This window comes from Oryctolagus cuniculus, chromosome 18 (assembly GCF_964237555.1).
Source record: "Oryctolagus cuniculus chromosome 18, mOryCun1.1, whole genome shotgun sequence".
NCBI classification, from domain to species: Eukaryota; Metazoa; Chordata; class Mammalia; order Lagomorpha; family Leporidae; genus Oryctolagus; species Oryctolagus cuniculus.
Genome location: NC_091449.1, coordinates 21,347,995 through 21,371,589, shown reverse-complemented (window position 1 = coordinate 21,371,589; position 23,595 = coordinate 21,347,995). Strand labels below are relative to the sequence as shown.

At 52.9% G+C, this 23,595-nt stretch overlaps 1 protein-coding gene and 1 non-coding gene across 4 annotated transcripts in view; both read right to left on the bottom strand.

Annotated features, from left to right (window-relative positions):
- Positions 1–20,126: 20,126 nt before the first annotated feature.
- Positions 20,127–20,200, bottom strand: TRNAT-AGU (transfer RNA threonine (anticodon AGU)). Its single transcript has one exon. It is a non-coding gene; the product is annotated as a tRNA-Thr (tRNA).
- A 1,887-nt stretch (positions 20,201–22,087) lies between these two features.
- Positions 22,088–23,595, bottom strand: part of WDR88 (WD repeat domain 88) — a 32,358-nt gene continuing 30,850 nt past the window's right edge. For all 3 annotated transcript variants that reach the window (XM_051846716.2, XM_051846717.2, XM_051846715.2), the window contains one exon: positions 22,088–22,427. In XM_051846716.2, coding sequence (XP_051702676.2) covers positions 22,284–22,427 — 144 coding nt within the window. In that variant the 3' untranslated portion in view covers positions 22,088–22,283. The remainder of the gene's footprint in view (positions 22,428–23,595) is intronic.

The following is a 23,595-nucleotide window of genomic DNA, read 5'->3' as shown; positions in this document are numbered from 1 at the left end:
AAAAGTGTCTGGAAAACAAAACCAAAAGATAAGTTTATTTTGATGAAAGTGTTTTGAAATCCACATGTATCACATGTTTTCCATGAGTTTTTTGGCGCTCTCGCACATGTGTGGATTTCATTTTTTTCCCCACTGGAGTAAATTTATCTTTTAACTCCATTTCCCATGAAGGGGAAGGCAAGTGCACTGGAGGGTCCCAGGTGGCCCCCAAAGCCCCCAGCCCCCACAGGTGGCCTGCGAGCTGAGCAGCAGCCGAGGGGCTTACCCCACCCCACCTACACGACCTTGGCTCTGAGCAGAAGGACAAGGTGGCAAATAGTAGGCAGGCGGTCTAGGGTCTGGACTTGGGGAAGCCCTCGTTCTGCCAGTGCCAGGCTGGTGCTGTGGGTTTCACAGACCACCTGGAGGGCGCCCCAAATGCACACAAACTTCCCCAAGAGGCAGCAGAACAGGTGGCAGGGTCCATTGCAGCGAAGAGCAGTGGGCCAAGCTCCAAGCCGGGCCCTGGGTCTGCTCCCTCGGCCTCTCCTGTGGGAGTTGGAGGCGGGGTGGGCAGGACGAGGGAAAGTGGAATCACACACTTGCTCCAAAGTTGAAACAGGCAGAAGGGCTCCAGGGCATGGAGCAGGTGGGTTCTGAGTCTGCATGGAGATTTTTTAATGTTTTTTAAGATTTATTTATATGACAGGCAGAGATACAGAGAGAAGACAGAGAGAGAGAGAAAAAGATAAAGAGAGAGAGAGAGAGAGAGAGATCGCCCATCTGCTGGCTAACCCCCCAAAAATGGCCGCAACAGCCAGGGTTGGGCCATGCTGAGGTTAGGAGCCAGGAGCTTCTTCCAGGTCTCCCACGTGGGTGCAGGGGCCCAAGCACGTGGGCCATCTCTGCTGCTTTCCCAGGCCACAGCAGAGAGCTGGAGCAGAAGTGGAACAGCCGGGACTCAAACCCTATGACCATATGGGATGCTGGCACCGCAGAGGCTTAACCTTCTACACCACAGCGCTGGTCCCCAGACTTTTTAATTTTAAACAGACGTCGAGGTATTGAGTGAATCCACATGTCACTGGCTGGCCAAGATGGGCTCACTGATTATAAAAGTCTGCTTTGCTCTCTCTAAAGAAAAAAGAAGACTAGCCACTCAGGGAACAACATGGCTGTTTTAGCAAACGTCCTTCCAGATTTTTTAAAAATTTTTTATTGTGGTGCAAAATGCGTAAGATAAAAGTGACCTCTCATTCTCTCTCTCTCTTTCTCTGCCTCTGCTTCTCTCTCTGTGTTACTCTGACTTTCAAATAAAATAAATAAATCTTTAAAATAAATAAATAAATGGGATGATCTTTTAAAAAAAGATTTTATTTATTTATTTAGTTAGTTAGTTATTTAGAGGTAGAGTTACAGACAGTGAGAGGCAGAGAGGTCTTCCATCCACTGATTCACTCCCCAAATGGCCACAACGCCAGAGCTGAGCCAATCCAAAGCCAGGAGCCAGGACCTTCTTCCGGGTCTCCCACATGGGTGCAGGACCCAAGCATTTGGGCCATCCTCCACTGCTTCCCCAGGCCATAGCAGAGAGCTGGATGGGAAGAGGAGCAACTGGGACTCAAACCGGCTCCCATATGGGATGCTGGTACAGCAGACGGAGGATTAATCTACTGTGCTACAACGCTGGCCCCTGCTCCACTTTCAATCCAGCTCCTTGCTTATGGCCTTGGGAAAGAAGCAAAAGATGGCTCAAGTGCTTGGATCCCTGCACCCACATGGGAGACCCAGATGGAGTTCCAGGCTCCTTGCTTTGGCCCGGTCCAACCGTGACCTTCGTTACCATTTGGGGAATGAACCAGCAGATAGAAGATTCATCCTCTCTCCTCCTCCTCCTCCTCCTCCTCCTTCCTCTCCTCCTCCTCCTTCTCCTCCTCCTTCTCCTTTTCCTCCTCCCCTTTCTGTAACTCTGTCTTTCAAATCAATAAATATTGTTTTTAAAAAGCAACTGTTTTGAGTGTCCAGTTCAGTGACATTAACACCTGCCTTGCCGGGCAGCCATCACCGCCACCACCCCCAGAGCTCCTTCCATCCTGTAAGACTGAAACTCCAGGCCCATCTAACAGTAAGGAGTTCCCCATTCCTCCCGCCTTCCCCACCCAGTCCCTGGCACCTGCCACCTGCCATCTGTCTGTGAATCTGTAGGTGCCTCAGCGAAATGGAACCACACAGCACCTTCCCTTTTGCGGCTGCCCAGATCTCTTTGGAAAATGCACACCAACAGGTGTTCCTGCACAAACGGACCCACCATTGGGACTATGTTGCAGCTTCTCATACTTGGCTGCAGGTCCATGACCTCGCTCCACCTTCCCATAGGATGTGCTGCACCCTCACTCCGGCGACAGCTGCACAGTCCCGGATCCGTCCCTGTTGGAGGCCATAAGTTGCCTCCAGTCTCTCTCCTGAGCAACCCATAGTAAGTGCAGGGACAGGTTCAGGCCACGGGCGCAGGCTTGAATGCTGATGCTAGGAGATGGGACAGGACTCTGGATTTTGTATCCTTCAGTGCAATATTAAAAAATGCTCACTTCGGGGCCAGTGCTGTGGCGCAATGGGTTAACGCCCTGGCCTGAAGTGCTGGCATCCCATATGGGTGTTCACTCAAGTCCTGGCTGCTCCTCTTCCGATCCAGCTCTCTGCTATGGCCTGGGAAAGCAGCAGAAGATGGTCCAAGTCCTTGGGCCCCTGCACCCACATGGGAGACCTGGAAGAAGCTCCTGGCTCCTGGCTTCGGATCGGCGCAGCTCCAGCCATTGCTGCCACCTGGGGAGTGAACCAGCAAATGGAAGACCTCTCTCTCTCTCTCTGTCTCTACCTCTCTTTGTAACTCTGTCATTCAAATAAATAAAATAAATCTTAAAAAAGAAAAAGATTCTCCCTTCCTGAGCAGCTCTGGGAATTCCCATCAGCCTGTGTGTAACATTTTCTCTTATGAGGCAGGAGAGAAAAAAACCTCACTGCGCCAATTTGCATTTCTTGTATTGAACATATTTTCTCATGTTCTTGGCTGGTCGCCTTTCTCCCTTGGCGAATTGCTATTCCTCCCTTTTGTGATTTTTTTTCCAAGAGAAAAAAGTATTCAGAAATAGGGGGAGGTTCGTGTACCAACCTCGGGAACAAGGCGGAGGGAAATTGTGCCTCCTTAGCCTTCTTAGCAGGGCACGGCTGTCAACAGGATGAGCAGGGTGTTTCCAGGATATTTTAGCTTTTCAATGAGTGAGTCATTGACATCAGAGCAGCTGAAATAATCACTTCTAAATCTAAAAAAAATCACATGGGGTGGGGGGAAGGCAAGCTGCTTGGCATTGGATTGACAGTTTTGCTTTCCCACTTGCAGCTGAAGCCAAGTTCAGCTCAACCTTGTCCCTGGCACAAGGCACCGTGCCCAGACGGCGGTCTTGCAGATTTCTGATGGCCTTTCTCCTTCTAGCCCGTGCTGTCCGCAAAGGAGATCGCGCAGACTTCTCAGCAGGGTCCAGAACCAAAGTTCATTTGACTATTTATTTAAATAACAGTCTGTACTACTTGGAAAACCAAGAGGGAGGCCGGCGTGGGGACGCAGTGGGTGAAGTCTTCGCTTGCGACGCAGGCATCTATTTCAGAGGGCTGATGCAGCTGGGAAGGCAGCGGACGACGGCCCTAGTGCTGCCACCTGCACGGGAGAACCAGCCGGAGTTTCTGACTCCGAGCTTCAGCCTGGCCTAATCTCACCTTGAATGGCCGTTGCGGCCATTTGGGGAGTGAACCAGCGGATGGAAGACCTTCCCCCGCCCTGCCTTTCTGTAACTCTTCCTTTCAAATAATAAATAAATCTTTTTTAAAAAATAAAGTGAATTCCTTGATATTTCTTATACCAGTCATGTCATCTGTGAATGGGGTAGTTTTAGTCCTTTCTTTCCTTTCTATGTACACTTTTCTTACCTAATTGTTCTGGCTAGAACCGCCGGTACAATGCTCAAATCAAGTGGTGGGAACAGGTGTTTGTGCTCTGTTCCTAATCTTACAGACGAGGCATCCAGTCTTTCACCGATGGGTATGGTGCGGGCTGAGGGTTGTTCATAGTTGGCTTCTATCAAGTTGAAGAAGTTCCTTTTTTTTTTTTTTTTAAAGATGTTTCTATTATTTGAAAGTCAGAGTTACACAGAGAGAGAAGGAGAGGCAAAGAGAGAGAAAGGTCTCCCATCTGCTGGTTCACTCCCCAATTGGCCGCAATGGCCGGAGCTGCGCTGATCTGAAGCCAGGAGCCAGGAGTTTCTTCCTGGTCTCCCACATGGGAGTCAGGGGCCCAAGGACTTGGGCCATCTTCTACTGCTTTCCCAGGCCATAGCAGAGAGCTGGATTGGAAGTGGAGCAGCCGGGACTTGAACCGGCGCCCCATAGGAAGCTGGCACTGCAGGCAGTGGCTTCACCCGCTACACCAGAGCGCCAGCCCCAGAAGTTCCCTTCTACTCTGAGTTTGTTGAGTGTGTTTATCATGAAAGGTTGTTGGGTTTGTCCAGCGCTTCTGATATGGTGGAATACAATAATTCAGCGTCAGAGGCTAAGGCAGCTTTGTACTCCTAGAAATGAAACCCAAGTGTGTGTTTTAATGTGAGTGAGCAATACATCCAACTCAGAAATCTTTGCGGACGAATGCCCTTGGCTTCCTCATACTCCCGTTCCTGCTCTGCAGCGTTCTTGGCTGGCCCAGGACTGTTCTGTGAACTAGGGGGAGCCTTCCCCTCCCTTACAGGTGGGCATTGCAGAGGTGCAAGGCTTGTGTCTGAATTTCACTGCAGTGCACCCAGCTAGGATGACACCTCCCTCACATGCAGAGTTCTTACGTGGTTAAAAGGCAGAATGACAAACAGAAAGAGAAAAAGGGCAACAAAGAGAGAGAGAGAGAGAGAGAGAGAGAGAGAGAGAGAGAGAGATCTTCCACCTGCTGGTTCATTTCCCAGATATATGCAATAGCCAAGCCTGGGTCAGGCTGAAACCAGGAACCTGAAATGCTCCGTCCAGGTCTCCCTTAGGGGTGGCAGGGATCCAAGTTCTTAGTCCATTATCTGCTGCCATCCTGAATGCATTAGCAGGAGGCTGGGTGGGAAACAGAGGAACTGGGACTCAAACCTGTACTCCCACGGGGGATGGAGCACCCTCAGTGGGAACTTTGTTATCATGCCCACCTCCTGGAAAATGTTCATTTATTTATTTGAAAGGCAGAGAATGAGAGATGGAGAAAGAGAGATCCCACCTGCTGCCTCACTCCCCAGATGCCTGCAACAGCTGGGGCCGAAGCCAGGAACCAGGGAATTCAATGCAGATCTCCCACATGTGTGGCAGGAATCCAACTGCTTCAGTCATCACGCTGCCTCCCAGGGGCTGCATCAGGAGGAAGCCGGAGTCAGGAGGCGGAAGCAGAAATCAACCCCACACCATGTCTGATGTGGGATATGGCTGTCTTAACCCCAAAGTGAAACACCACCAACGTGAGCTTTTCTAGGACAGAGGCAAGAGGAGACAACTGGGCACAGTGTACACACACTCACAGGTCACAGCTGAGCACAGTGTGCACACCCTCCATGGGTCACAGCTGGGAGTAGTGCACACCCTCCATGGGTCACAGCTGGGCACAGTGTGTGCACCCTCCACGGATCACAGCTGGGCAGTGTGCGCACCCTCCACGGGTCACAGCTGGGCAGTGTGCACACCCTCCATGGGTCACAGCTGGGAGTAGTGCACACCCTCCATGGGTCACAGCTGGGCACAGTGTGCGCACCCTCCATGTGTCACAGCTGGGCACAGTGTGCACACCCTTCGCAAGTCAATGCTGGGCACAGTGTGCGCACCCTCCACGGGTCACAGCTGGGCACAGTGTGCACACCCTCCACGGGTCACAGCTGGGTGTAGTGTACACACCCTTCATGGGTCACAGTTGAACATAGTGTGCACACCCAACACGTATCACAGCCTAGTGATAGCATGCACACCCTTCACCAGTCACAGCTGAGTGTAGTGCACACACTTCACGGGTCACAGCTGGGTGTAGTGTGAACACCCTTCACAGGTCACAGCTGGGTATAGTGTGCACACCCTTCACGGGTCACAGCTGGGTATAGTGTGCACACACTTCACAGGTCATATCTGGGTGTAGTGTACACACCCTTCACAGGTACAGCTGGGCCATTCGTGTACACCCCTCACAGGTCACGGCTGGGCACAGCATGTATACTTCAGGGGTCACAGCTGGGTGTACTGTACACACCCTTCATGGGTCACAGCTGAACATAGTGTACACACCCGACAAGTATCACAGCCTAGTGTAGCGTGCACACCCTTCATCAGTCACAGCTGAGTGTAGTGCACACACTTCACAGGTCACAGCTGGGCACAACATATACACCCTTCACAGGGTCACAGTTGGGTGAGTGTACACCCCTTCATGGGTCACAGCCTCTGCCACACAACTCTCTCCGAAGGCCACTCTGATTTCCCTCTCTTCTCTTGTTCTTCCTGCAGGGTATCCGGGCAAATCAGGGAACATTCTGCAAAAATGCCATCTCGATGTTGTTTAATCTGCATCTCCTTGGCTTGCGAGCAAGCACAGACATTCTCCTGTGTGCTTACTGGGCGTCTGTATTCCTTCTGTGAATCGCCTGCTCACATGCTTTGCCTGTGTTCCTTACTGACTTGTAGGTGGAATTTATATTAGATAAGAGCCTCTTGCCTTTTATGAGTGTGATCAATATTACCTCTCAAGCTGTCGTTGTCTTCAGCACTATAACTTTGTTACAGTGTCTTTTATCTTTTCATTCCTCCAAGTCACCTTTCTTGTCCTTTGATGAAGTTTAGTGCTCTTAATCTAGGTCTTATCTATTTCTTGCTGGATTAATTTTGAGATATGAGGGATAGATATTTCTTCTAATTTTCGAAAACTGCACAGTTCTGTTGGGTAAGAAATGTTTTTGATGTTTGAATGTAACTATTAAAAGCAACCTTCCTGGGGCAGGCTCTGTGGTGCAGCAGATAAAGCCACCTCTTGCGATACCAGCATTCCATATGGACACCAGTTTGAGTCCCGGCTGCTCCACTTCTAATCCAGCTCCCTGCTAATGCAACTAAGAAAAGCAGTGGAGGATGGCTCAAGTACTTCGGCCCCTGACACCCACATGGGAGACCTGGATGAAGCTCCTGGCTCCTGGCCTCTGGCTGTTGAGGCCATTTGGGGATTGAACCAGTAGATGGAAGAGCGCTCTCTCTGTCTGTCTGTTGGAAGATCCTTCTCTCTCTCTCTCTCTCTCTCTCTCTCTCTCTCTCTCTCTCTCTAACTGCCTTTCAAATAAATAAACCTTAAAAAAAAAAAAGCAACCTTCCTGCTGACAATCTTACCAATAGTTTGTTAAATTTTTGGCAGATTCTTGGCCATGCCGAAAATTTGGGTTATTGAATGATAAACTTAATCTTAAAATAAAGAGGTTACAAAGCAGAAAAAGCTATCTGCAAACATATAAAGTGACAAAATAACTCTCAGTAGAGAAGGGGCCCAATGGGTTTAGCAGGGTAGTGGACATTGCTTTATCAGAATTTATCAGAAACACCAACTTATCAAGAATCCTGGTTTTCAGTATTTATCCTAGAGAGATGACAAAAATATCCAAAGGAGATTTGTAAACGAATATTCATAGATGCTCTGAAAGCAACAGGAAAAACTCGGGTCAGCCTAGGTATCCACACGAGTCCACAAAAAACTGTGGTGTGCCCTGGCAATGGACCACTGTGCAGCAGTGTGAGGAATGGGCCACAGACACTCGCTGCACATGGATGAAACTCCGGGAAATGCATTGGAACCCGCAGTGAGAGCAGATCAGTGGCTGCCTACGTGGCAGAGAGACCAACTTCTTAAGAAGGAGCGCAAAAGAAATTTGGGGAGTGATAAGTTCTTTATGTTGGCATAGGTAAGGGTGTGTATTTAGCAAAGCTCATTAGATTGTACTTGAGATCTATACATCTCACTGCATGAAAGTTAACAAACTATTAAAACAATAGAAGGCGTATGGATGGAAAATCGATTTCCACCTTAGCCTGCCACAGCTGCCCGTGGAGTTCACTTTTCTTCCCCCCCATTCTCCCAAAAAGACCTTGCTTTTTCTCTGTTATTTTCAATTTTATCATCTGTTGTTTTCAGCTCATTTAGTCTTCATTGTGTATTTTTAAGGTAGATACTTTTTTTAAAAAAAGGTGTATTTATTTATTTATTTATTTGAAAGTCAGAGTTATACAGAGAGGAGAGGCAGAGAGAGAGACAGGTCTTCGATCCGATGGTTCACCCCCCAGTTGGCCATAACTGGCCGGAGCTGGGACGATCCGAAGCCAGGACCCAGGAGCTTCTTCTGGGTCTCCCACGTGGGTGCAGGACTTGGGCCATCTTCTACTGCTTTCCCAGGCCACAGCAGAGAGCTGGATAGGAAAAGGAGTAGGCGGGACTGGGACGATCCGAAGCCAGGACCCAGGAGCTTCTTCTGGGTCTCCCACGTGGGTGCAGGACTTGGGCCATCTTCTACTGCTTTCCCAGGCCACAGCAGAGAGCTGGATAGGAAAAGGAGTAGGCGGGACTCGAACTAACTCCCATATGGGATGCCAGTGTCATGGCGGAGGCTTAGCCTCCTAAGCCACAGCGCCAGCACATTCTAACTTTTCACTATCCCCCTTCTCTACCTTCTGCGCAATTCTGCCCTGAAGACCAGACAGAGGCGGGCGGGCGGAGGTGCGCACGCGCTGTCTGCTGCTTCCCGGGAAGGCGCTCCCGCTTCGCAGGTTATCTAGAGAGGTTTTTCGTCACGACAGTGAAACCTGGGGACAAACTCCCTATGATGGAAAGAGAGACTCCTCTGGCTCCTGGTTCTGGAGTCATATTGGGCAGCCCGCTGGTGGGGCATCTGCTGGCGGCTGCAGGTGGCCATGCTGGAGACGCATCCATACCGGCAGCCCAGGGCAGGTGCACGAATCAGTGTGTCCTGGCCTAGATGTCCCCTAAATCCTCTGCCACTTCCTTCTGAACCCCCAAATAGCACCTTAGAGGGCTGTTGGCGATCAGTTATTTTTTAAAATTAAGTGCTACAAAGTCAGTCACTAGCTAGGCATTCTCTGCTGTGTGGCAGAGCCCTTGGGTACCGGTGCTTAAATCGGCACAGGGCTCTGCCGAGGCTGCTGGAGGCTGGATGACCGCTGGGGGGAGCCAGTCCGCAGAGCTTCCGTGGCTCAGCCAGGGCCACTCGGCTAAGGACGGCTGCACCTAAAGGCAGGCAGCTGGGTGGCAACCGAGCAGGTGAGTCTCAGGCAATCCACACCCGGGAGAATCAGGCCTGGAGCTGGCCGGGTGAATGGACTTGAAGGCAGGCACTGCTGGGGGACGCGAGCGTCCCACGCGGTGTCTTAACTGCTAAGCCAAATCGCATCCCTAAAAGGTCTCGATGAACACGCGACACTACTCTGTTTTTATGGAGTGCAGTGCAACACTTCAATACACAGCATAAAGCAATCAGGCAACTAGCATTTCCATTTCCTTGCCTTGTCTCTGCGTGCGGGGCCTCCCGGCCTCTCTCTCCCAGGTCCTTGTGCCGTGTGTAATATGCTATTGTGTGGTAAGGAACAGTGGGACTTGGGACTGCTGTCTGGGTTTCAGTAGCTGTCATCCACCCTTGCTCTATCCCCCTACCAATGTCCCTTCAACCCCCAGAGATCACTGTTCTAAACTCACATGGACATTTTTGAAACCTCCATGTAGGAGAGAGAACATTCGATATTTGTCTATACATGGTTTGTTTTACTAACTAGAATGCCCTCCGTTCCATCCATTTTGCTGCAAATGTTAAGATTTCATTCCTTTTTAGGGCTGAATAATATTCCATTGTGCGCACCATGATTTCCTTACCCATCCTTCCATCGGTGGACACCTAGGCTGATTCCATGTCTCGGCTACTGTGAGCGCCGCTGCCGAGGACAGGGGGCTAGGGGTGTCTGTTTCATAAGCTTATTGCATTTCCTTCGAACGTGTAGTGGGCAAGCTGGCCATACTGCAGTAAGTCTAGTTTCAGGCTAGAAAACTCCATACGTTCTCCACCACGGCCATGCTGGTTTGCATTCCCACCAGCGTTGTTTTGTTTTGCCCTTTTGATCATAGCCAACCCCACTGGAGTGAAAGGATGCCTCATTTTGGTTTTGATTTCCATTTCCCTGGTGGCTAGTGATACCGACCATTTCTTCACATACTCAGTGGCCATTTGTATTTCTTCTTTTGAGAAATGGCCATGCAGATCCTCTGCCCATTCCTTAACCATCCCCACAAATTTGGACGTTTGTGCTTAGTTCAAAATATTTTCTAATTTCCCGAGGCCCCCTCTTTGACCCATGAACTTGCAGAAGGAAACTGGCTCATTTCTAAGTACTTTGAGAATTTCAAGTTATGTTTCTGTGAGTGATTTCTAGCTTAATACCATTAGGGCCAATGACGTATTTTACATGATTTCTGGCCTTTTAAATATGCTAAGGTTTTCCGTGTGGCCAGACATACGCTCTGTCCTGGTGAACAGAACAAGAGCGTGTCTCCTCCCGCACTGGTGGAGGGGCTGAAAGTGTCGATTGGATCCAGTCGGTTGGCAGCGTCTGGCCTGCACCCCTGCCAATTTTCTCAGTTCCAGTCCTGTCGCCAGCTCTCGGTGCATTTGTCAAATTCTTCCTTAAGTTGTGTCCCTTGTGGCATCCTATCTTTTCAAGCGCTTGTGTCAGGCTTGAGCATACACATGTAAAATTGTGGCAAGGGATAACGCTGTGGTGTAGCGGGTAAAGCGGCCGCCTGCAGTGCCGGCATCCCATATGGGCACCGGTTTGAGACCCGGCTGCTCCACTTCTGATCCAGCTCTCAACTGTGGCCTGGGAAAGCAGTAGAAGATGGCCAAGTCCTTGGGCCCCTGCACCCACATGGGAGACCTGGAGGAAGCTCCTGGCTCCTGGCTTCGGATCGACACAGCTCCAGCCGTTGCGGCCAATTGGAGAGTGAACCAGTGGGTGAAAGAGCGCGCGCGCTCTCTCTCTCTCTCTCTCTCTCTCTCTCTCTCTGCTTCTCCTTCTCTTTGTGTGTAACTCTGACTTTCAAATAAATAAATCAATCTTTAAAAAAAAAGGATCGTGGCTTCTTGATAAATCGATCCTTCAGTTATTATGGAAAATCCCTCTTTATCTTTGGTCGCTTCTTTGGCTCTGAAGTCTACTTAGTCTTGAGTTAATACAGACACTTTCTGTTTTCATTAGTGTTCATTGGCACATTTCCCTTCATACTTTTCTTGTTCTAATTTATCTGCTTCATGGCACTTGAAGTGAGTTCCTAGTAGAGAGCATAAAATTTGTTTTTTAAAAATATTTATATTTTATTTATTTGAAAGACAGAGTTACAGAGAGAGGTAGAGACAGAGACAGAGGTCTTCCACCCACTGGTTCACTCCCCAAATGACCACAATGGCCGGAGCTGAGCAGGGAGCTGGATCGGAAGTGGAGCAGCTAGGACTCCAACCACCACCCATCTGGGATGCCAGTGCTGCAGGCTGGGAATTTAACCCTCTGTGCCACAGTGCGAGCCCCAAAATTGTTTTTTAAAACATAGTTCAGCTGGGGCCAGCATTGTGGCACAGCAGGTAAAGCCACCTCCTGCAATGCCAGCATCCCATATGGGTACTGGTTCAAGTCCAAGCTGCTCCACTTCCAATCCAACTCTCTGCTGTGGCCTGGGAAAGCAGCAGAGGATGGCCCAGATGCCTGGGCCCCTGCTGCCAAGTGGGAGACCCAGAAGAAGCTCCTAGCTCCTGTCTTTGGCCCAGCTTACCCCTGGCCATTGCAGCCATTTGGGGAGTGAAGGAAGATTCCTCTCTCTCTCTCTCTCTCTCTCTCTCTCTCTCTCTCTGTGTGTGTGTCTTTCTTCTCTCTGTAACTCTTTCAAACAAATAAATAAATCTTAAAAAAATTTTCTACTGCTCTGCATATAGACTTCTATGCATAGAGTTCATCTGTTACAGTAACTATTGCAAAACAATGCATATTTTTCCAAGCATTCTGGCAATCTGTCTTTTGCCAGTGTGCTTGGCTTGTTTGCATTTAATGTAATCACTGATACAGTAGATTCGTGTCCATATTTTATTACATGTTTCTAATTCATACCTTTTGGCTTCTGTTTCTCTATTTTCCTTTTTCTGCCTCAGTTGGGGTATGTGAACTGTTTCTGGGCTCCATTTAAATTATGGTTTTGATGTATTTAGTGTGTAAATATTTCCACGGAGGCCCTAGAGTTTATATTCTCACATCGCTATTTCACACCATACCTTCGAAACTCAGAGAGGTGGGTTAAAATTCTAGCTGTAGGGGCCCCTACACCTGCATGGGAGACCCAGAGGAAGCTCCTGGCTCCTGGCTTCAGATCAGCACAGCTCTGGCCATTGCAGCCATCTGGGGAGTGAACCAGCAGATGGAAGCTCTCTCTCTCTCTCTCTCTCTCTCTCCCTCTTCCTCTCTTTGTAACTCTGCCTTCAAGTAAATAAATAAATCTTTTTAAAAAAATTCTAGCTGTAAACTCACTTTTAAAGCATGTCTAGATGAAAATATCTCTTACCGCTGGGTAGGGAAGGGTTCCCTTGAATAAACTGATGAAAACATGCCAAGATTAGGAGGAGGCAACCAAACAACATATGACCAATAAATATAAGAAAGTACACTACCTCCCAAGAGCTTGGGGGACTACCAACCAGAACCACAACAAGACCCCATGTCTTCTTCCAAGACTCGGGGTGGGGACTGAGACTGCCAAGCCAATCATTCGGTGGAGATCTGGAGCCGTGAGGAATCTTGTGCCATGGCCCTGTTAAGTTCCTCCACCTCCCTGGAGGGAGCTCACATGAGAGGACTGACACTGGGAGCCAGCAAGTCATCTTCCCCCGCCCCGGGCCCAGGTGCACAGACAGTGGCACTGTGCATTCTCAGCAGTACTTCTTTCTATCTTTCTTTCTTTTTTAAGATTTTATTTATTTGAGAGTTACAGAGAGAGAGAGAGGGTCAGAGAGAAAGGTCTTCCATCCACTGGTTCACTCCCCAAAGGGCCACAATGGCCAGAGCTGGGCCAATCTGAAGCCAGGAGCCAGGAGCTTCTTCCAGGTCTCCCACATGGGTGCAGGGGCCTAAGGACTTGGGCCATCTTCTACTGCTTTCCCAGGCCATTAGCAGAGAGCTGGATTGGAAGCGGAGCAGCCAGGACTCGAACCAGCGCCCATACGGGATGCCGGCACCGCAGGCGGAGAACTAACTTGTTCCACAGTGCCGGCCCCTCAGCAGTACTTCCTACAATAGAAAAACATCAAATGCGAGCATAAATAAATACGAGCTGGACTAGTCACATGATGGAACACTCTACAGCAGTAAAAACAAATATGCAACATTGTAGCGACCTGAATCAATCTCACCCCAAATGTGATGGAATAGAACAAGCAACTCCCAGCAGAAGGCCCCCAGCACACCAGGGGTCAAGTGTGCAAGAGAAGCCTCTGTATTGTCAGGGAGTGCGTGCATAGTAAGGTCGGAAGGGAAACAGAGGACTGACAAAGACTAAATTAAGGTGAGTGGCTGCCTGTCAGGACGACTACAGGATGGACTAAGGAGTGGTGTGCCAGGCATTCTGATCGTGGTTTAAGGCAGAGTTCAGTCGTGGCATTTGCTATGTGGCATTTTGCTAAGTGTGTCTTTTCTGGAAGCTTCGTCCCCTGGTGGATGATGGTTAGGTCCTAGGGGACACTCCCTCGGAAGCCATTAATGCTGTCCACTGAATGTGTTAGTCACCCAGAGAGTGGGCTCTCAGGAGAGTGTGGGGGTGTTGGACCTAGTGGTTAGGTGCCTGTGTCCTACATGGGAGTGCATGAGTTCAGTTCCCTGCGTGGCTCCTGACTCCAGCTTCCTGCTGATGCTGGTGCGAGGCAGCAGTGATGGCTCGAGTGACTGGGTCCCTGCCACCCACATGGGAGACCTGGATGGAGTTCCTGGCTCCCAGGTCCAGCCCTGCTCAGTCCTAGCTGTTGTGGGCATTTGGAGAGTGAACCAGTGGATGGAAACTTTGTCTCTCTGCCTCTCAAACAGAAATTTTATAGGAAATTATAAAATTTTTTAAAATATAATTTTTTAAATTTAAAATTATAAATTATGTATTATAAATTATAAAATTATTTAAATTATAAAAATTATTTAAAATATATAAATTATTAAAATCTAAGAAGATAGATTTTATTTGCAATTTATAACTCACGTATTGCAAAGCAGACTTGGGGTAGCTCATATGAACACAGGAGGAGGAAGAGTACCACAGCACAAGGGCGGGCCAGTTCTGGCTTTCTGACATAATCCCTTCGTCTCCAACATTCCTCGGTCCTCAGGCCACCACCTAGCACTCAGCACCAGCCACGTGATAAACAATGCGCCTTCCTCTCCCACCTCTCTTAGTGAGGCTGTGGGTTTCCCGCGGGTTACTGCCGTCTCCAAGATCAGACAGACTCGAGGAAATTTGCCCACGCATTTCTCCTAGCCTTTGCACCTCCTAAACAGCCGGGGCTCCCGGAGAACCAGACAGAATAGGTGCACCCTGGCTTCTGCCCCCAGGAGGACGTCTTTTTCACATGCGTCCGGAAGAGGGCGCAGGCGAGCCCCGCACGGCTGCAGCGGCCGTAGGCTTGGCGCAGGCGGAGCCACGGCTAGGACTGAGCTAGGAATGAGCTAGGAATGAGCTAGGGCGCTCGCGTCCCAGGTAGAGAGACTTTCCCAGGGGCAGCAGGGGCCCCCAAATTATGAGACTACAATGGCGAAGCATTTCCTGCATGCAAACACACACACACACACACACACACACACACACACCTGGAAAAAGCCTACACCCGCACTGCCCACAAGGCACTGGCTGGTATGGACTTCCCTCCAGGTCGTAGGATTACAGGATTTTATTGATACTATTTTGTTTGTTCTTGGGCGCCTCTCACACACGTAGGCTAATGTCTACCTTCCTACCTAACATTTCCCCTTTGGAAGAAATACCATCAGGCCCACTTCTGGCCGTTATGGCTATTCGGGGAGTGAACCAGCGGATGGAAAATCTGTCTCTCCCTCTCTCTGTCTGTAACGCTGCCTTTAAAATAAATAAATAAATCTTTTTTTAAAAAAAAAATTGGGCAGGAAACAGGTCAATCTTTGTTGACACAATTATACTTTACCAAAGTGTTGCAAACCCCAGAAGTCTCAGGAAAATCTTCAAGCCTAGAAGTGGAAACATTTAAGTATAGAACCAACAATGTTTTAAGTAAAAGACACAGACCCACGGGGTGTCATTGAAAACAGTTTCAAGGGACTCAGAACTGTGCTGAAGAAAGACTTGAAATAACAGAGGTCACACTTCTGACAACTCAGCAGCTTACCACACTCTGCAGGCAGAGCAGGGTTTCACACACCTTCCCATACGTGGGCCCCTGCCGTCCACACAGGAGACCCAGGTGGAGTAGGCCTGGCCCAGTCCCCAGCTGTTGTGGCCACTGGGGGAGTGAGCCAGCTGATGGAAGATCTTTTTCTCTTTCACTCCCTCTCTCTGTGTTATTCCGTCTTTAAAAATAGAAGTGCTTTATAAGATGGTGGGAAAGGAAGCAGTGGAGCGAGGCCGGTGGCTTCCTTCAGTGGGGAGTAAGAAGTAACGATCCGGGAGCCAGCTGAGGCTGGGTCTTGGGCCCTGGCCGCTGAACAGATACAGCAGGCCTGAACCTTCCTGACATTTGAGATGAATGAGAGGGGCTAGTGGCCAGACGCCGGGCTGGTCAGTTCGCAGGGTCAGCCACCGGAGTCTAGGGAGTCCGTCTAAAGAAAGGTGAGCGTGCCTTGGTCTCTTGTAGGGTCCTCCTGCTGGGACTGGCTGCGGGGAGCAGGCAGGTGCATGGTGTCAGTGCGACTGTGGACACTGTCCTCACGCCAGCATCTTCCCTGTCTACCCCTGGTATATTCGGTCATGGAGCCTTCCGGCAGTGAGCAGCCGAAAAGCAGACAAGGCAGGAGGAAGGGTAGAAAGAGGCTGGGCGTGGAGCATGCCTCAGGCCCGCAGGTGCTGCTGCTCAGACTCGCTGCCACTCTTGATCTCCCTCCTGGCCAGCTTGCCAGAAAATATGTTACCAGACGTGGCCGAACAGAGGTTCAGGTCATCCAGGAGAGTTTCAGACGCAAGGCAGAGATTGGCAGGAAGGAAGCTAGCAGAGTGTACCAAGGAGAGGACACCCGGCTTGCACCCAGGTGTTTGTGTGGGTATGGGGCCACCATTTCTCCTCCCATCTCCCTCCTCTGGGACAGTGCTGGGATGGCTCATCGGGCATGGAATTGGTGAAATTCCTCCGAGGGCTTTATTGGCACAGTGTTACAGGGCCTAACAGCCTTCCTGGTGCAGGGTAGGGAGAATTCTCCTAAGATACCTCCAGGGAGGAGGTGGGACCCACCTAACCAGGTTATTGGACATGCACAAGACTTTCGATGTTCAGGTGCTGGGCTGCTTCCTTCCCTCATTCAGCTACACTGAATCCCCTTCTTGTGCCTTGTCCTAGGAAGGTGGACAGCAGCCAATACATGTGAGAGGGGCCTAAGAAAAACGAAGCACCTGTGGACAGGCATGTGGCAGCCTCCAGCAGCCTTGGAAGCAGTCCAGGATTTTACACTACCAAGTCCTGCCCACACCCCGACAACGTTATAGGTGCTCCCAGCTCCCCCCACATACCCAGTGCTGCCCACATCCCGACAACGTTATAGGTGCTCCCAGCTCCCCCCACATACCCAGTCCTGCCCATACCCCGACAACGTTATAGGTGGTCCCAGCTCCCCCCACATACCCAGTCCTGCCCACACCCCGACAACGTTATAGGTGCTCCCAGCTTCCCCCACACACCAAGTCCTGCCCACACCCCGACAATGTTATAGGTGGTCCCAGCTCCCCCCACACACACACACACAGCCAAGGAAGACACCCAAGAGGAATCCCCTCTGCCTGAAGCCAGATGAGCTGCCCCGTCTGACAGCACTGGGTAGTGAAGCCTTGAGAGAAATTTCCCCTAACTCATCCTCAGCAAATCCTTTGTCCAGGAGAAGAGGAAGGAGGGGAAGGAAGAATGGAGAGGACGGGAGCCCATTCCGCCGTAAGCCGCGGGGTGAGTACTGACTGCACCCTCGCTCCTTCCTGAGGTTCCCAGCTCTCGGCTCTTTCCTGAGCTGCCGCCTGGCCTGTCCGTGTGTCCTCTCCATCGAACCACACACGCTTGATTGCCCCAGCCTAAAGGACAGGGCAGTTGCATCAGCTTGCATTTGGAGAGGAGCCCACCGTTCCTGATGACGCTCTGACCCGTTAAACCTTGCTACCTTGCTTGCCACGACCCTCTCACATCTGAATTCTTTCTTGTGTGAAGACAAGAACCTTTACTGCATTCATCTCCGCTAACAGTCGTTCAAAACGCCTGGCGTGGCAAGTGCAAAGGGAGTCGTTTTTAAGGAACAGAAGTGTCCGTGGCTGTGAAGTTTTATTGTTACCAGGCTAGGTAACGAATTTGGTGCTGAGCAGAGAGGATTCTCCTGGGGAGATTTCCCTGGGTGGGGGGAGGTGGGACCACCTGTGAAGTTGTTGGGGTACCACAGGACTGTGTACTGTAAAATCCGGGGCGGATTCCAAGGTGGGCTTCCAGGGCTCTCCCCTCTTCGGAAGCCTTGTTTGCTTTAGGCCCCGCCCACACTCGCAGGCTAATTTCTAACTTCCTGCCTAACAGAAGGAGGGGTCCACAGAACCCTGGCCTCATTTCTCTCTCTCTCTCCTTTTTTTTTTTTTTTTTTTTTTTTTGACAGGCAGAGTGGACAGTGAGAGAGAGAGACAGAGAGAAAGGTCTTCCTTTTGCCATTGGTTCACCCTCCAATGGCCGCCACGGCTGGCGTGCTGCAGCCAGCGCCCCGCGCTGATCTGATGGCAGGAGCCAGGTGCTTCTCCTGGTCTCCCATGGGGTGCAGGGCCCAAGCACCTGGGCCATCCTCCACTGCACTCCCGGGCCACAGCAGAGAGCTGGCCTGGAAGAGGGGCAACCGGGACAGAATCCGGAGCCCCGACTGGGACTAGAACCCGCTGTGCCGGCGCCGCAAGGCGGAGGATTAGCCTAGGGAGCCGCGGCGCCGGCCCCCATTTCTCTTTTCTGCCTTTGCTCACTGCCCCAGGGGTGCTCACTCCCATCAACAACTCCCCTCAGACAGCCAACACGCAAATGCTCGAAACTGATCCTGAATCCCTCCAGCTAGGAGGAAAGATGCCGAAGCCAACCCCACAATGGCTCAGGCCTGCTTCCCCATGAATGTATTACCAGTCACAGAGGGGAGGGCACTTGCCAAAGCGAATCTCGTGGGTTCTTTTCCTCAGCTCAGTATAGAAATAAAAAGCCGGGAAACAATTTGCAAAGAGGCAGAAATTTTATTTGATTGGCAGGCGACAGAGAAAGCGTCCGTCAAGAGGAGCGCAGGCGGAGTGCCCGAGCAGGACACTGGCTTTGAGGAAGTACCCAGGGTTTCTAAGGCATGGCTGTCTGTTCACTGGGTCACTCTATTGGGGGTGCCCACTGGGCGGGGTTTTCACATACGTATGTTGATTGGCGTGGGGCTCATGGAGATGGCAGGGTTCTCCTGAGACGGCCCGACTCTCCCCAGGGGCTCAGCCCCCTCCCCTGCCAGCTCTGGGTGAAAGCTGGCACCCACCCCGAGGGTGTGATTTAAAGCCGCAAGGTCACACGTGCAGCACAAAAAGCTCTTAGTGGGGAGACGCTGGCCGGGCTGGAGACAGCTGTCCCGCCACAGCTGACCGCCTGCTTGCGAGGGACATTCTGCCTACGTCTGAGGGGCCCTCAGACTCCCAGCCCCACTGGCAGCCTCAGAATTCACCCCAACTGGATTCAGGTGAATGCGTCTGTCTGCGCTGCAAAGCCAGGGGACCTCTGCCAACTTCTCTCCGCCTTGTCGTTCAAAAAGCAAGCTGCCAGCAGCTGAGATTGCCCACCCCCAAGCTCCATCCCCACTAAAAGAAAAAACGGACCCAGGCCCAAGAGACAGGCAGAGAAAAGGACCGCATGCGGCTGCCTGGGCCTAGCGTCACACCATAGCTGCAGTTGCCGCAGCTCGTTGGAACTGTCCTGTCCCTGGGGACTTCAGAAATTCCAGAATGCTCCGTGGGGTGGGCGTTTAGCATTTAAAATAGTCCTGACCTGGGGTCGGCTCTGTGGCGTAGTGGGTAAAACTGCCACCAGCGGTGGCGGCATCCCTTATGGACGCCAGTTCAATCCCTGGCTGCTCCACTTCCGATCCAGCTCTCTGCTGTGGCTTGGGAAGGCAGTGGAGGATGGCCCAAGTGCTTGGGCCCCTGCACCCGCGTGGGAGACCAGGAAGAAGCTCCTGGCTCCTGGCTTTGGAGCGGCGTACAGCCTGGGACGGATGCCATAGCTCCTGACTCCAGCTGCCCGCTCTCGGGTCTCTGCCACCCACGTGGGAGACCTGGTGCGAGATCCTGGCTTCAGCCCTGGCCCAGCCCCAGCCGTCGTGGGCACCTGAGGAGTGTCTGCGTCACCCGCCCCAGCCAGCCGTGCACAGCCCAGGTCTTGGGGGCTCGGCCACGCCCCGGCCCTGCGGGGGGCCACGCAGACAGCCGCCTGCAGGTCCCAGCGGCCGGGCTCAGCACACAGCACGCCGCCCCTGCGAGGGGACCAGCAACCCTGGCCTGGCTAGGCCTGGCGACGCTCAACGCTGGAAGAGAGATCCCGCTCGGAAGCCCTGGCTCCTCGCCGGCCCGGTTCACACGCGGGGAACAGCGTGGCGCCATCCGCAGCTCCCGCACACCCGACGACAAGCTGGATACAGACGCCAGACAGCGCCCTCCCCGGCTGAAACAGCCTCTGAAAATCACTCGTCCGTAGCGAAGAAACTGCAGACGCGCTCAGAGCAATAAACCCAGGCCAGGTGAGAAAAAAAGTGCAGAGCATTCCGTTCGGTAGAGGCACCGCTGGGATTCGAACCCAGGATCTCCTGTTTACTAGACAGGCGCTTTAACCAACTAAGCCACGGCGCCAGTTGCACCGCGACAATCTATTCCTCATTACTATTTATCCCAGATGCCCTGCGCATGTGCAGGGAGCGCGTCTGCCACTTGCGCGTGCGCGGTGCAAGTTCCCGCGCCCCCGGGAGACCCGAGCGAAAAGTGCTCCCGGAAACCGGAAACTCGGGCTTGGTGGGCGGGGCCTGGGCGGGCCGGGTTTCCGCGGCGCTGTGGTACCCACTTGGCGAAGAGTCGGGGGTGTGTCGGCGGGTTGCTCGCGCCGAGTCGGGCCTTCTCCCTTGCCTGAAGTGGGGCGGACGCGGCCGAGTCCCCACGCGCGTTCCGGCCCGTCGCTCCGCCAGCGCGGCCGGGCTGCAGACTCCTTTGCCGTCTCGTCGGGCTGTGCCCCAGGGGAGCCAGGCGCCTTCCGCGCCGCCGGCCCGTGACGCCAAGTTGGGCCGCTTCTCCCCGAGCCGGGGGAAGGCCGAGGGGGCCGGGGACCCGGAGCAGACCCCAAGGGACCAAGGGCTTCGGTGGCCTTGGAGCCCCTGCACCGTCGAGGGGCTGCCTGAGCGGGACGAGGCGTTCCCCTCCCAGGCTCCTCCCCGCGGCTGCACCAGCTGCTGGGTCCTGACCAAGCCCAGCTCCGCTAGCTGGCTCGCGGGCGACCCTGCACGTGGGCGGGTGTGCAGCAGGAGCCTCCGGGGCCCGTGGGTGGGGATGCAGCTCGTAGTGGGTCGTCTTGAGGGGGCCCTAGTGTTCGTCCACCCGCCGTGTGAGCACGTGGACAAAGGCTGAGCGGCCCCCCCACACATTGTGTCCCAGCGTGGTTCCTGCCCAAGTGATGGGTTCGGGTTCAGGTTCGGGTTCGGGTTCTCTGGTTGTGGTGGCTCCATGCACCGCGATCAGAGACTGACACTGGCAGTCAGTCCTGCAGCCAGGGGTTTTTAAATGGAGCGAGGAGCGTGTTAAGATACTTGATAAAAATCACGTGAGGCATAGCAAACTGAAAAGGGAGCCCCCCACCCTTTCTAAATTGTGTGTTGCGTGATGGGCTGTGGACGCAGAGGGTATCTGCGTGGGCCTCCTGGAAGCCAGAACCAGGCTTTCAGACCTCCCTCTGCTCTGCAGGTGGCCAGCTGGGGGCTGCAGCCCCGGTTCTGTTGCCATAACAATACTTGAGGCTGAGGACTTTGGAAGAAGAGAGGTTTACTGAGCTCAGGGTTCTAGCAAGTCCAAGATCAGGCCAGACCTGAGGAGGACGTCAGGGTGGCCTCACTTGGTAACTTGGTACCCATCCTCGGTAACTCATCCAGTCCGGGGGGACCCAACCCGCTTTCTCCACAAGGGCGGCGTCTGTTCCAAGGGCCTTAGTTCCCCGCCACCTTCCACTGCTGTTTGAGTGAGGACCCAGCCTCCAGCACATGAGCCAGGGGGAGACAAACCACACCCAAACTCCAGCAGCCAGGGAAGCAGCCACAGTGCCTCGCCGTCCTCATCTGCCGGGGCCCTGACACATCTTCAAGTTCATGTGCCAGGCCCTTCCTGGGGAGGTGCTTTGTTGCTGCTATGCTGGATTCCCAGAAAGAGATGGGTTAGGGTTAGGGTTAGGGTTAGGGTTAGGGTTAGGGTTAGGGTTAGGGTTAGGGCTAGGGCTAGGGCTAGGGCTAGGGCTAGGGCTAGGGCTAGGGCTAGGGCTAGGGCTAGGGCTAGGGTTAGGGTTAGGGTTGGGTTAGGGTTAGGGTTAGGGGGTTAGGGTTGGGGCTAGGGTTAGGGGGTTAGGGTTAGGGCTAGGGTTAGGACTAGGGCTAGGGCTAGGGTTAGGGTTACGGTTAGGGTCAGGGTCAGGGTCAGGGTCAGGGTCAGGGTTAGGGGTAGGGGTAGGGTTGGGTTAGCAAAAATGCTTCTCCACATGCTCGCTTGTTTTCCACAGGAATCTCGATTTATTCTGCATGAAGACTCGGCGTTGCTCCCCTAAGGGTGCTGCGGCGTGAGCCCAGCCCAGTGTCACCGAGGCCCGCTGCGCCTGGGAGGGCCCAGCAGAAAGGTCCCTGCAGAGCCAGCAACCTCGTGCCAGGTGGCCTGTGCTCAGGTCACTTACAGGGCCCGGGGGCCATCAGCTGTTGCTGTCCCCTTCCGACTGTGACAAAGAATCTTCCAGCAAGTCCTGGGCTTCCATCCGGCAGAACACACACTGAGTGAATATTTCGGAAGAGGAGTCGCTCTCGAAGATGGAGAAGGGCTTGTCACATCCTTCACACTGGCATGAGAAGTTTTTAGGAAAGAAAGGAGGTGCTGGTCAGCGGGGATCAAGGCAGAGAGGACGGGCAGCCGCTGCCCTGGCTGGAGCCTCTCACCCCACAAGGGAGGACACTGCAGGCTGCAGAGAGAGGCGCAGGCTTCTCAGGGGTTGTGCAGGTTCCCTGCCATGGGGGTCCTGAGGGCACGGGTGAGCAGCCACTTGGTGGTGGGGAGGACGGGGGTAGGTGTGCAGCCCTGTCCCTTGCGGTGTGCAGAGTCGATTGTGGGATGGAGGAAGTGTCCTGGGTCCCCGACATCCTGGGGATTTGTCACTCACAGAACCGTGGGAAGCAAGTAGGCAAGGTTTCTACGCGAGGCAGGGGCTCTAACCAGGTTGACCCAGGGACCGACCCTCCTCCTGCTGCCTCGAACCTGTCTCTGCCCCCGAATGCACAGAGAACAGTGGACGAGGATGGCAGAGCTCGCCCACTCCTCTGCTTCCCACTTGGCAAGCAAGCAATAGTGTGGGGCAGGGATCCTGGGGCCACAGGTGCAGGCCTGGCCGGGGCTCCCAGCCCAGCGTGGTCCTGTTGTGACGAGCCTGCGGGGTACTCCAAGCCACTGCAGGAGAAGTGGGGGCACATTATGCCTAGGGCAAGCTCTCTACGAAACCTGCCCTCTGCTTTCTCATGACCGGGTTCTGCCACAGCTTCAGATAGGTCTTTTTCTTTTCTCTCTTCTCCGCCCCCGCCATTCCACAGCCTCTTTCCCATGGTCCAGCCCCGGAACAGGGGTCACAGAGGAGGCAGCTCCTTGGCTGTCAGTGTCACTGCTCTGTAGCAATGATGGCCTTGAGGACCAGGTGGCCACAAAGACAAGATCCACGTGGGTCCCAGCCCTCCCCTCCCTGCCTTGCAGCACTGCTCCCAAATTAGGCATTGCCAGAAGCAGCGGCTCCCAGCTGGGTTCCGAGGGAGGGAGGGAGGATTCCAGGGGCCCCAGGACACTATACCCCTCAGCCTCTCGAGGCAGCAGACACGTGCGTCCACTCACTGCCCAGGGATGGCCTCTGGGCCGGGCCTGGGGAAGCAGGTATGCCCACTGTCCCACTGGGACTAGAGAATCCGAATTGCCGGAACCTCTTTCGTGAGAAACAGGACACAGGCCGTCCAGCTGTGCGCTGGTCA